Below are 14,614 nucleotides of genomic sequence, written 5' to 3'. Positions count from 1 at the left end.
GTATAAAAAAGCAATCTATGGAACTGGACAAACTATTTGCATATGATATGTCTGATAAGGGGTTAATATCTAGCATGTATAAAGAATTCATATAATTCAATAACAACAACAAAATAATTCTATTAAAAAATGGGCAAAGACCTGAAACCATAAAACTCCTAGAGGAAAACAAAAGTGGAAGCTCTTTGACATAGGTGTGGTAATGATTTTTTGAATTAGACACCAAAAGCAAAGGCAACAAAATCAAAAACAAACAAGTAGGAGCATACAAAATTAAAAAGCTTCTACACAGCAAAGGAAGCCATCAACAAAATGAAAAAGCCACCTACAAAATGTGAGAAAAGTATTTGAAAATCATATCTGACACAGGGCTAATATCCAAAATACATAAAGAACTCATATAACTCAACAGCAAAAAATATTCAGTCTATCTGGATAGACATTTCTCCAAAGAAGACATACAGATGGCCAACAGGTACATGAAAAGGTGCTCAATACCAGGAAAATGCAAATCAAAATCACAATAAGATATCACCTCATACCTGTTAAAATGGTTATTATCAAAAAGCCAAGAAATAACAAGTTTGGGGGAGGATGTGGAGAAAAAGGAACACTTGTACACTATTGATGGGAATGCAAATTGGTGCAGCACTGTAGAAAACAGTATGGAGGCTCCTCAAAAAATTAAAAATGGAACTATCATATGATCCAGTAATCTAACTTCTTGGTATAAACCCAAAGGAAATGAAAACAGGATATCAAAGAGATAGCTGGTCCATGTTCACAGCTGCATAGTCCATGTAACGGACTGCATGCATTAGTCCATAAGAGCCAAGATATAGAAACAAGTGTCTATCAGTGGATGAATGGATAAAGATGTGGTGTATATGTACAATGGAATATTACTGAGCCATGAGAAAAAAAGAGATTCTGCCATTTGACTGCTCTAGATACCTTGAATAAACAGAATCATATGGTGCTTATCTTTTTCTCACTGGCTTATTTCACTTAGAATTTTCCTCAGGGTTCATCTATACTGTAGTATGTATCAGAATTTCTTTCCTTATTAAGGCTAAATAATATTCTAGCCTTACAAAAAGACACAAAAAGACAAACATTGTATGATTCTATTTATTTAAGGTATCTAGAGTAGTCAAATTCACAGAAACAGAAAAGCAAAATGTTGGTGGACAAGGGGTGGGGAGGATGGGGGGAAGGAGGAGATGTGGAGTTGTTTAATGGACACTGAGTTTCCTTTTTGCACGATGAAAAGTTCTGGAGATTGGTTGTACAAGAATGTAAGTATACTTAACCCTGCTGCTGCTGCTGCTAAGTCGCTTCAGTCGTGTCCGACTCTGTGCGACCCCACAGACGGCAGCCCACCAGGCTCCGCCGTCCCTGGGATTCTCCAGGCAAGAACACTGGAGTGGGTTGCCATTTCCTTCTCCAATGCATGAAAGTGAAAAGTGAAAGTGAAGTCGCTCAGTCATGTCCGACTCTTCACGACCCCATGGACTGCAGCCCACCAGGCTCCTCCGTCCATGGGATTCTCCAGGCAAGAGTACTGGAGTGGGGTGCCATTGCCTTCTCCGATACTTAACCCTAGTGAACTGTATTAAGAATGGTTAAGATGGTAAATTTGCGTTTTGTGTTTTTTACAATTAAATTTTTTAAAAGGAGTAATAAAGCCCAGAAAAATAAACCATATTAACATATAAAGAAAGAAAAAGGTTCAGCCTCTCAGGCTTTTTACTTAGAAAACTTATACTAGCTGTGTTACCTTCCTAGGAAAATTACCTATGCTAAGTTTCAGTTGTTATGGATGTTAAATCAAATAACTGCTGTGCCATAGCAAGACGTTGTAGGTGGTCCATAAATGGTTAAAATGTCTGGATTATCTCAAATGACCTTTAAGCTGTTGAATTCAAGAACTTTCATAAAATGTATAACATTCCCCAACTCTGAAAGTTTAATGTTTCCCTTATGATTGTATCAATATTTTCCCAATTATCCTGTTACTATAAGTATATGAAACAAATGCGACTTTAAAATTACCTTTTGGCAAAAGCACAGATGTTATCAATAAGTGGACAGTTCTTCAGTGCAGCTTCTACTTTCCCAAGAGACACATATTCTCCTGCTTGTAACTTCACCAGATCTTTCTTACGGTCTGTAAGTCATGAAGCATGTTAGCTTACCCACAGTACAGGTATGTACAATTTTGATTTCCTTTCCATCCCATTGCCTTAACCTTTAGTTATAAAGATACTTCTAAAATCTTGTTATATAGAATGCCTGCTCACACACATCGGTTAAAAAGAAAATGCCTACTTAAATCACATCCCACACCAAAAGTTTTTCTTTTTCAATTTTTTATTGTTAAAATGACTGTGCTCTAATAACATGCTGGCACAGGATGGCACAGCATGGCTAATCATCAGATTGTCTTATATCCCTACCCACAGGCTGGGAACCCACTCTACATGCCAACAGAGCCAACCTTTGATTCTAGCACAATTAAGCATCAAGGAGAAAAAGGCAATGAGGAGGTTACTGGTTCTAGATCAAGGCATGCTTCCTGGGAATTTCCCTGGCAGATCAAACTTCTAGGTGAAGAACCAGATTTTCTCAGGAAATCTCTAATTCTACTCAGATCACACATGGGTCCAGAGACAGATTTAAATGGACCACTGGAGATATGATTGAGGAAATTTTATGGCTTGAAATGGGCCTGAATGAGACTCAACACTGATCGGTATTAGCTAGTCAAATTTTTAACTTTTGCCTGATTAAAGTGAGTAGTGTAAGGGCTATTTTGGAGTAAGCTTTGAACTTCAAAGTCTATTCTAGTAGGCTCAATAAAGGCAGTGCCAAGCCAATTGACATTCTCAGAATAGATTAACGTTGAGAACTGAGATGTGTTGGCCAAGAAGTTTGTTCTAAGAGTCGAGGCTAGTTAGAATCATGTAAGTGGCCACTAGGGAAAATAATGTGTCCACAATGCTTCTTGGCTGGGGAGGTAAAGGGTGAGGAAGCCCTAGAATAGGGAATGTTGCAGTACATGGTTATATGGAACCAAATGTAGTTGACAAAAAAAAAAAAAAGCCCACAAAGAAACAACCAAAAATCCCTCTTCTGAGCAATTTTTGTTTTCTCATTACCAAATGCTATTTTCCCACCCATCCTGCCCACTCTAATGTTGCTTCTGCTACCACTTACTAAGGTGAAGGCACTGCCCTGCTCTAAGCATTTTATACATACAAACTCATTTCATCCTAACAAAACCACTGACCAGGTCAGTGTTGCTGTCCCTATTTCACAGATGGAGAAGCACAGACATTAATTAAATAACATGTTTAAAGTTTAAACCAATGGAACCATCATCAATGTTATTAATGACCAATATTACCTTTCATAGTTATTGAAATTGCAAAAACTACAGAAAAGCACAAAAGCACTGACCGATAATCTGTAAACACCCATCGGGATGGAATTCTCCAATATCACCAGTGCAAAACCACCTTTGGCCATTTTCATCCACAGAATAATCCTCAGCTGTTTTCTCTTCATTTTTAAAATATCCCATGGAGATATTCTTTCCACCAATTACGATTTCACCTCTGGGGTTTGGCTTGTCATCAATTGTATAACCGCCTGGAGGTCATAAAAGCTATTTAGTTACTGTTCCAAAACAAAATTTACTTGCATTAATTCTTAAAGATCCTTTGCTAATATTTTTCTGCTGGTCAAATTTTACTTCACTCTACAGGAGATATTAGTTAATATTTACTGAGATTTGTGTGAGGGTAGAGGGTGACTGTGACTGCAGAAGTACCAACCCATTCGAAACCTTCCCAGGACCATAAAATTTCACACTTAGAACATCATTAAAGCTTAGGGTTCACAGACGTCTACTGAAATAAAATCACCCCCAAGTAGGATAATCCTTGAAGCTGTTATAATTATTAATATGCTGATGTCAAATGTGTTTCAGATATATTATTTTAATCAAAGAGAGCACCTTGAGAGTAAGTGCTCTCAAAGGCAACACCATGAAGTAAGAAACTGTTAGTCGCTCAGTCATGCCCAACTCTTTGCAACCCCATGGGCTATAGCCCGCCAGACTCCTCTGTCCATGGAGTTCTCCAGGCAAGAATACTGGAGTGGGTAGCCATTCCCTTCTCCAGGGGATCTTCCTGACCCAGGGATCGAACTTGGGTCTCCTGCATTGCAGGCAGCCTCTTTACCATCTGAGCCACCAGAGAAGCTATGAAGTGAGAGGGAAATGTTATTTTCTTCACTTTGCCTCTGACCAGTCATGGCTTTAAAAGTGAAAGCACCAAAATCATTGACAACGAGTACTGAAACATTTGATCACACTCATTACTTGTTTATTACTGAACAAAGCTTACTCTAAGGAAAATACACAAAAATTTGAATTGATAAACTGAGATGCTGGTTAGATTTTAGGTCATAAAGGAATTAAAAGCAGAGTTCTTTCCAGCTGTTAGCTTCTCTTATAAACTTAAAACAATTCAATATTTCAGTATGGCAAAACTCACTGTATGTAAAGCATGAACATCATTCATATTATATAAAGCAAAGATTCTTTCACAGCAAGGAAAACTCCAAACATGGACCCACTCCCCACAAAACTGACATTAAAGCCCAGTACCAGAAAAATCAGAAAATAAAAATTAAAGGCAAAATTATTCTTACCAAGTTTTATAATATACCTTGTTTCTCTGATTCCACTGCTTAATAAATAACCCATTGAATACAGCAATTTTGATGCTGATGCCCAATAAACAGACACACAGTCCCTATATTTTTTCAAATTTTCATTCCAAAGCTGGAAAGGCACTACCATGGGAGAATAGAGGAAGACTTATTTCCAAGATGTAAAACACCTGGGAATGAAATTGGCTTTTCAACATGGTATTTAAAAAGGAATGGTTGTTTGCTCATAGAGCACCAACAATAATGCACATAATTAAAAAGTCACATAGGAGGAACACTTTTAGAAACTTCAAATTAATGTCAGACAAAGCTCATTCATTTTCTTGGGTTTGAACAACCTAAGGGATATGTACAACAAGATAACTGGTCCTTTAAAATTTCAGTCTATGGCTCCATCCTAAGGTGAATACTCCCTTTTTAAATGTTAAGCTTTGATTTTTTTTAACAGACAATAATATTGTACTATATCCATCAAACTTGCTTAGAGACTAAAACTTAATTATCCCATCCACTAAAAAGAAAAGGCAATTATGTAATGTAATAGAGATGCTGAATGTCGCTACAGCAACAATCATATTACAATATATAAAGGTACCAAAATAACATGTTGTACATCTTAAATTTACATATTATATACCAAATACAGTGAATTAAAAATAGAAGGAAATCTTAAACTTTTTAATTACTCTTCATCTGGCATGGCTAGGTTGTTAATTATTTTGCAGGTAATGAATATGCTTAATGTGTTCCACAATTTCATCACAGGAAGACTGCATTACTTTTGCCTTCAGCTGATTTATAGAAAAGGATTATCACTAATGTCGTAAAGCACAGGTCTCCTCTAAGTGGTTCACCTTCTACAGTTACTTATAAAAATTAAACTATACAAAGCTAGACAGTGGATTCTCAACTATAAAAATGTTTGCTGGGGTCAAGAGCTAAGAAGCTGGGGGAGTGTGTGTGTGTGATTAACCACTGTATCCCTTGAAAATCTGGGGTTTCATTTCTCAGCCCAAATCTACTCACTAGCAATCATGAGATTCAAAGGATAGGATATATATCCTTCTCTGAACCCAGGGAATGCCCCATTAAGAACGTTTTCCTCTTTACCATCCATCAAGTATTCCCAAGTTCAGAATCTTCATGCCTAGATTCTAGAGATTTTCTTTTTCTATTGGGAACCTAATAATGTTACTGAAGAAAAAGAAAGCACAAAAAACAAGCAACAGCAAAGACTCACTTGCTACCACTGACAACCTAACACTTTTAAAAAATGGAAGTCTAGAGGCTCATGGTGATTTTCAGCATATCTAGAAACAATCGAGTTTGTCATAAAATGCTTACCTTCCTGCCAGTCTTTTAGCTTAATTTCACAGCAAATAAGAGGGGCCCCAACTCTGCCAGTGGTATAATCAGTAACTATAAGGGAAAGAGTAACAAGGATATTAATTAGTGCATGACATTTCACTGATGATATTGTCCTTTTGTAGTATGTGATTATTGTGTGCATTAATCAAGTATTTATGGACAAGCTATTATGTACCTTAGCACTACATTAAACACTGTGAGGAAAACACATTAAAGGTAAGGAGACCCTACCCTCACCGAGCTTACAAACAAACTACCTGAAGAGAAAAGCACATTAAATAATTTGGAGCACATGTAAATAGTAAACTGCATGGTTCTGAAGGTGAGCACACTAGCACCTTGGAGGCTAGAAAGATCAACATAAAATGAAATGACTGGGAAAGATTTAATTGAAGAGTTGCACGTGAGAAGATGGCTAGGACCAGACAGCAAAAGGGGCATTCCAAGAGAAGGGAACAGAAAATACAAGAGAGAGTAAGAAGATTGGCTTCTCTGGAGAAAAGAACCCAGGTGTATACACAGGTGGGAAATGATGATGAATAGGTACAATGGTGCCAGGTTAGAGATGCTTAAAATCTAGGTTCACCAGGTATGAACCAGTGTTTGAGGTGGACATGTCTAACAGAAGAATACAGGATGAATCAGAAGTGATATAATAGAGGCAGACATAGCAGCTGAAAGACTGTTACTTCAGGACATGGTGAAGTAATAAAAGGTGAGATGCCAAAGGTGGCAGCCAGGGGAGGGAGCAATCCAATGAAAAAAATGGGGAGATCGAGGAAAATTTAAAGATATTAAAAATAAACAATCCAATGACTTCAAAGCTAATGCCCTGAATGGTTTTCTCACCAACTCAATGGACATGAGTTTGGGCAAGCTCCGGGAGTTGGTGATGGACAGGGAAGCCTGGTGTGCTGCAGTCCATGGGGTCACAAAGAATCGGACATGACTGGGCAACTGAACTGAACTGAATAACACTGTCATACACAATCTTGCAAGTGGACAGATTGTTTTGGACAATGGTATTGACTTTGGACAGGAGTTTAAAGTGAAAGTGAGGTAACAAAAAAGAACTGCTCTACTCCACTGTTTTACAACCCAGGGATAGCTGGCAACAACTAAAGATATAATTCATTGTCACATCATCTGGTGGCTATGTAGCAGCTAAACATCCTACAACGTGCAGGAGCAGTCCCAACAATAAAGAATTATCTGGTTCAAAATCTCAACAGTGCTGAAGTTGAGCAACCCTGCTGTAGGCTGTTGAAAACAACAGAAAAGAAAGCAAACAATAAGTCAGGATAGGAATATAGACTCAACAGGGAGCACAAAAGAGTAAAAGCAAAAACTAACACAACGTCAGAAAACAACTCTACTCCAATAATAATTAATAAAAAAAAAAAGAAAGCTGGGAGGAAAAAAAAAAGTGATACCTAATCCAAGAGCACAGTGCTCTGAGGAAGTGATCGTTTTAGAGAGAGATTACGAGACCAGGGTGACAGAACTTTGAGGACTGACAATGTGTCATAAATATTTATGAGGCTTACAAATAACGGGTACACATGACTCAACTAAAAGTTTCTAAACCTAAAATATGAGATTTGCACTGAATCCAATATTACTTAAGAGGTATCAAGTCACCACGGTTCCCAACAGCAATTATAATTATATAATGATTTGCCATGTTAAAAATGCTTACATTCAAACACAACATTGTAAAGCAACTATACTTCAATAAATTTTAATTAAAAAAAAAAACAAAAAACAACTTACCTTCAGTAACTGTCCCAGCACCACATGTTTCTGTTAATCCATAACCCTGACCAACTGGGCAGCAGAAGCAGACATTCATGAATCGCTGTGTCTGCGGAGACAGGGGTGCTCCACCAGACAGCATCATACGGACATTCCCTCCCAGCAGAGCCTTCACTTTTTTAAACAGTATCCTTTATAAAAAGGGGCGATAAATAATTTTTAAAAATCTTTTATTGGAAGATAATTGCTTTATAATATTGTGCTGGTTTCTGCCATGTATCAACATGAATCAGCCACAGGTATACATATGTCCCCTCCCCTTTTGAGCCTCACTCCCATCTCCCACCCCATCCCACCCCATCCCACCCCTCTAGGTTGTCACAGAGCACTGGGTTGAGCTCTCCATGCCACACAGCAAATTCCCACCGGCTATCTATATTTTAATGTATGCATAGATTATTCTTGGTGACGCACTAATTCATAGCCTCTGGAAAATGTCTCAACTTTGGTTGAACATCTAAATTTTGGGACCGTTGTGATAATGAGAGGTGATCAAAGCAACAACTAGTAACACCTTAAAAAATGCTAGAAAAACTCTGAAAAATGCAAAAAGAAATATGTGCAGCGTTGGGAAACTGCTTTGACACATAGTAAATGAAAGAAAAGGATGATGTCAAAGGAAAAAATGTAAAGTTATCTTTGGAACATTTTGTCATCTATCTTATTTCCCTTCCAATGAAAAATGCCTCCTCATCTTGACTCCCCAGCACTACATTTAAAGTAACCATTATATTCATATAGGAGAAGGCAATGGCACCCCACTCCAGTACTCTTGCCTGGAAAATCCCATGGACAGAGGAACCTGGTAGGCTACAGTCCATGGGGTCACTAAGAGTCGGACACGATTGAGTGACTTCACTTTCACTTTTCCCTTTCATGCACTGGAGAAGGAAATGGCAACCCACTCCAGTATTCTTGCCTGGAGAATCCCAGGGATGGGGGAGCCTGGTGGGCTGCCATCTATGGGGTCGCACAGAGTCGGACATGACTGAAGCAACTTAGCAGTAGCAGCAGCATATTCATATACTTAATATGCTATTTTATGAATACAATAAATCAGAAACATTCACACAAAATAAACCTTGAAAATCACTTTTCTAGTTAGATCACTTTTTTCTCAACTATCTTGAGAAAAAGTCTACTCTAGGTTTTCTTCATGAGACCAAATTTTATAATTAAATCTTAAATATGTATGCCAATTATTAAAAGATTCGAGTTCAGGGTCCTCTGCTTGCTATATAAGCAACAAAGCTTAGAAGTGAGTAAAAGAGAAATCAATGTTATGATCATGGTGGCGATGCTCAAACTAAATTAACTTGTCATTTACCTATTCATCTTTCAGATATAAAAACACAAAAAGATTTAAAGGCTCAAACTACAGAGTCTGTGAAATATACTTACAGATTGCAAAGTGGTGCATCATATCCTTTTTTGATCTGTTCCAATTTGTAATCATACCCTATCTTGAACAGAGTTTTCTGAATATAATTCATCTCTTGGACTTTGCTCATAACATTCTTATAAATTCTATCCATGATTTCCTGAAAGGTAAGCAACATATTAAATAATATGAAAAGAACTACATGAACACTGAGATAGCCTTTAGTCAAAAATACTTTATTTACAAAATCTTAATAGTCTTCAGCATAATGGAAATATTTACTTTATTAAAGAATTAATTTCACTAACTTGTTTACTATTTCAAAAACACTAAGAGCAAGTGTAGGGGTTTCTTCAGTTCTATACACTAACTTTATCTAAAATTTCTTACAAGAATTCCCTAGAGGTCCAGGGGTTAGGACTCAGTGCTTTCACTGCCATGGCCCTGAGTTCAATCCCTGGTTGGGGAACTAAGATCCTGCAAGCCACGTGGTGTGGCCAATTAATAAATATATTGAATGGAAGTGTTTTAAATGTTGACTAAACTGATGCTTTTGGATTGTGATGTTGGAAAAGACTCTTGAGAGTCCCTTGGACTGCAAGGAGATCCAACCAGTCCATCCTAAAGGAAATCAGTCCTGAATATTCATTGGGGGGACTGATGTTGAAGCTGAGGCTCCAATACTTTGGCCACCTGATGCAAAGAACTGACTTACTGGAAAAAACCCTGATGCTGGGAAAGACTGAAAGCAGAAGGGGACGACAGAGGATGAGATGGTTGGATGGCATCACCAACTCAATGGACATGAGTTTGAGCAAGCTCCAGGAGTTGGTGATGGACAGGAAGGCCTGGCATACCGCAGTCTATGGAGTCACAAAGAGTCAGACATGACTGAGCGACTGAACTCACTTGAACTGAAAGTATAAATAATTCATCCACATGTCACATAAAAATAACTTTTAAAAATTTCTTTTAAATATATTCACTTGTTCTCAAATAGCACTAAAACATCCAAGAATGTTGACTATAATCCTAATGTTGTTCTTACTACTACCTTGTGACTCTTATAGCCTGGCACAGAGTTTTACAGTTTCTTAAAATTATTTCCCTATACATGAGGCATTCCTATTCCACTTTAATAGAAGCTAAGTTAACAACAACAATAAAAAAAGGATTCTTGCTCACAGCTCTTTGGAAAATTAGAAGTAGGACAAGGTTTGGGATATACTAACTCCCAAGCTAATACACAGAAAACAGAAAACAAACAAAACAAACCAACCAACCAGTAAAAGCCCCAACTATCACTATATCACTAGATCATGTTTTTTTGGCATTACTTAGCACAAATCAACAAGAATTATTACATAAAGCATACATATTTATACCTAGTTTTCAATATTTAAAATAGCAAGTAATGTAAATTCAGTTGTCCTACAATGAATAACTCTATGGATGGCTCTTTCAATGCTAGAACAGAGTCATTCTCAAATGAGGACAGCAGAATCAGCCCTACATTATGTTCAGTGAAATAAGTCAGACAGAAAAAGCCAACTGCTGCATGATCTCATTTATATGTGAGACATAAGAAAGCTGAACTCACAGCAACAGAGAATAAACTGGTGGTTGCCTGTGTCTAGGGGGTGGGGGAAATGGGAAAATGTTGGTCAAAGGGTATAAACTTCCAGTTGAATAAGTCTAGAGATCTAATGTACACCATGGTGACTATGATCAACAAGACTGTATTGTATACTTGAAAGTTGGTAAAACAAAATCTTAAATGTTCTCTTCATAAACACACAAATAGTAACTGTGTGAGGTGATAAATGTTTTAATTAACATTGTGGTAATCATTTTGCATACATATGTATGCAAATCATCACACTGTAGACCTTAAACTGACACAATGCTATATGTCAATTATATCTCAATAAAGCTGGGGAGGGAGGATAGCATGGCAACTCAAGCATGGTACAATGTTGTTTTTCTCCATTTCCACAAAAAGAATCACTATTGGATAAACTGAAATCCTTGTTTATATCTGTGATTGAGAAATCCCAAAGACTCTCTAAAAGGGTTTTAACATCCCATAACTATTCCTCTTAAGAACATGTATGGTATGCAAATGACAAACCATGTAGTACACCTAAAACTAATATAATACTGTACCTTAACTATATTTCAATCTAAACCCCCACCAAGGGAAATAAATTGTATCATGTGTAGCCTACCAATAAACCATGTATAAGTCATTTTTTAAAAAAAATATGTTGGGTGGAAACGAGCATATGGGAGTAAGACAGATGTGTGAGAACTACTTCCACCACTCCTTCCAACAATAGATACCAATCACAGATACAGAAAGGCCTTAATGAGTAAAGAACACAACACAGTTGCAACACGCTGGCAGGGTTTATTGTTAGCACATTCAGTTACCCTTTAACTCGACCTAATAATATTACACGACATTTAATACAGTCATTACTTATAAGTAGTGAGTTACTGTGAATTCTTATCATGTGAGTGTGTGAATACTACAATACTAAATGTATGTTTTATTCTGACTCAGGAAAGAAACTGAGCAAATAGAGTCTATCAGAACAGTTCTCAATAAAAAGATTTTTTAAAAGGCTTATTTATAGGAGTGGAAGGAGCTAATGGAACCAATAAGGTATGGTGAAGCATCAGTGAACTAGCAACATAGGAGATGGTCTACTATCCCCAGGTCTGAAGAAGTGAGAGGAGAGAAATACTACTGGAATCTGATGGAGGACTGTTGCCATGGGAAAGACATGGTTAGAGCCAATAGGAAAGAGACTGTCCAGTGAGGACCTGGCAACAACTGCCAAAAATGGCAGCTTAACAGGGAAGAGGCAAAGTCAGTAAATAGGCAGACCTCTCTCTCCATCCTCTGATCTCTCACAAGCGCCAACAAGTGGCTAAGCCCGACCAGAAATCAGAATGCATGCAAATCCTCCTGGAGTTAGCCTCCCAAGAGACAAAGTAAAGAATGAAAAACAGGTAATTAAAAGATACACAGCATATAAGCTAACTCTTGTTTATCTTTCAGACCTAAATTCAGACATTATTTCCTAGTCTCCTTGGTCCTTCCCCCCCCCCCAATTATGTCCTCTGATACTGTTTTCTAAGAACTCTTGGGTAATAAACCCAACATACTGTTTCCCAAAGGCAATCCTAAACAGACAGCCACAGTGGTTAAGAAATCTCTGCCATCACAGTTCAAGTTTTAATTACCACCTATGGGCTCTGTGACCTTTGGCAAGTATTTTCTTATTCTTTATAAAAGGACCCACCTAGCAGAGCCTTAGGGAGGATTAAGTGAGAATGATCCATCTAAAGCACTTAGCACAGTGTCTGGAACATAGTTAAGTACTCTGAAACCTATTATTAGCATTTTATTATGCTTTTAATCAGAAGCCTCTCCTTTCAGTTTATAAACTTGCTGAATTCTATGGCACCTCTAAATAAAAAAGCAAATGCTACTCTGACCTAACACTTTGGTTATTTTGGTAATTTGAAGGCAAAAAAAATTATCTTCCATCTGTAATTCTCAGAAAAACTTGGACTGAACACTTCATTATCTAGTCACAGGCTTTCCATATGCAAAAATAATTCTTTGAAAGATAACAGGATAAGATGTAAAGTCTGATCATAATACAAGCAGTAGTGATACTCTCACTGGAGTTTCTGAAGCCTAAAGTGCTAGAATATATTTGACTATACAAGTTAGAAACACTGTTAAATATTTCATAATTTATCATTACAAGGCTATAAAATGTAACATCTTATTTTTATCAAAGGCAACATTTCACATAAAGATTTTGAATATCTAGAATTCAATCTGATGTGAAGAGCTGACTCACTGGAAAAGACCCTGATGCTGGGAAAGATTGAAGGCAGGAAGAGAAGGGGACGACAGAGGATGAGATGGTTGGATGGCATCACCTACTCAATGAACATGAGTTTGAGCAAGCTATGGGAGTTGGTGATGGGACAGGGAAGCCTGGCGTGCTGCAGTCCATGGAGTCGCAAAGTCTCAGACACAACTGAGTAACTGAACTGAACTGAGAATTCAACTTTTTTTCTCTGGGAGTTCTCTCAAACGACAGTTTCCTTAATCTTTCTTAGCCACCATAAGGGTCAGCAGGCTTGGATCCTAGATTCAGCTCTGCCATGAACCAGCTCTGTAACCTTGGATACACTGCCCCAGTTCTCTAGGATGGCCTCGGTTGCCTCATTTTTAAATGAAGTGACTAAACTAAATGATCTTTGGAGTGTCATCTATCTTTAAAATATTATGACCAATTCTCAGACTAGGTAATTTGAGCTAGGTCAGTTTCATCACTTAATTTTCAAGAATCAGCAAACCCTTACAGGCATCCACTTCAGAAGTTTGCCATTTCATCTTTTCCCAATGCTTATCTAAGATTTTAAGGGACACATTTTACCGTAATTTCCACAAAGTAAAATTATTTTAAAATGTTGACAAATATTTAAGGGGGTTACTTTTTTAAAAGTCCAAGTGCAGGCCATGGATGACACTGACATGCTATACTCACCGGGACAGCTGCCATGAGTGTAGGCTTCAGTACAGTACAGTCTCCTTTGCTTCCCTTTTTAATTTTGCTGGACTAGAGTAAAGAAAAAGTAAATAGGATCAAGGAAAGAAACCTTAGCAGAAAAAAGGTTATAATTTAAGTATTAGCAAGAGCAAAGACAGAAATTTACACATGGAATTTGCTCTCTACTGCTCTGTGAGTTATCTGTTCCAACTATCATAACCTACAAGCCTGAGGTATGAGGACATTAGTGTTTTGTCCTGTAGATTATTTCTTCTATCACATTTCAGTCTTCCTTACAGGAGAAGCTCTGATCCAGGATAAAAGAAAATGGGGTATTTTGGTAAACTGAGCATTTTTACTAATAACATATCACACATAGCACAGACCATCCATTTTTAAACAAAAAAGGCGAAAAAGCCTAAACTAAGGTAGATCAAACACTGAAACTAAACTGAAAAAAATTTTAACTTTCTTTGATCAGCCAAATGGCAAAGCCACATCTCAAAGTCATCTCTATGAACATCAACTAGCATCATATAGAAATACTAATTTGGTAACATTTTGGTTGATAGAATACTGAAGACAATGAAAGTAATTATTAGTCTCAAAATAATTTTAAAATATATAGATAAAGCAATGCTAACAAATCCTCAAGGTTATTTTCCATAGCAACATACTGCTCATGGGAGCTACTTTTGAAGCCAAGGAGAAAGTTTTAGCTGAATTAAAA

General features: G+C 37.3%; 1 protein-coding gene across 18 annotated transcripts in view; it reads right to left on the bottom strand.

Moving 5' to 3' along the window:
* Positions 1-14,614, bottom strand: part of ACSL4 (acyl-CoA synthetase long chain family member 4) — a 68,875-nt gene that overhangs the window by 9,975 nt on the left and 44,286 nt on the right. For all 18 annotated transcript variants that reach the window (XM_081566791.1, XM_081566800.1, XM_081566802.1 and 15 more), the window contains 6 exons: positions 13,882-13,953; positions 9,325-9,464; positions 7,882-8,054; positions 6,085-6,159; positions 3,463-3,654; positions 2,056-2,170 (listed from right to left, as the gene is read on the bottom strand). In XM_081566791.1, the coding sequence (XP_081422917.1) occupies positions 2,056-2,170; positions 3,463-3,654; positions 6,085-6,159; positions 7,882-8,054; positions 9,325-9,464; positions 13,882-13,953 (767 nt within the window). The remainder of the gene's footprint in view (positions 1-2,055; positions 2,171-3,462; positions 3,655-6,084; positions 6,160-7,881; positions 8,055-9,324; positions 9,465-13,881; positions 13,954-14,614) is intronic.

Source organism: Giraffa tippelskirchi, chromosome X (assembly GCF_054371585.1).
Source record: "Giraffa tippelskirchi isolate mGirTip1 chromosome X, T2T-mGirTip1v1.2.pri, whole genome shotgun sequence".
NCBI lineage: Eukaryota > Metazoa > Chordata > Mammalia > Artiodactyla > Giraffidae > Giraffa > Giraffa tippelskirchi.
The sequence above is the reverse complement of the archived record's forward strand: the minus strand, read 5'-3'. Positions and strand labels throughout refer to the sequence as shown.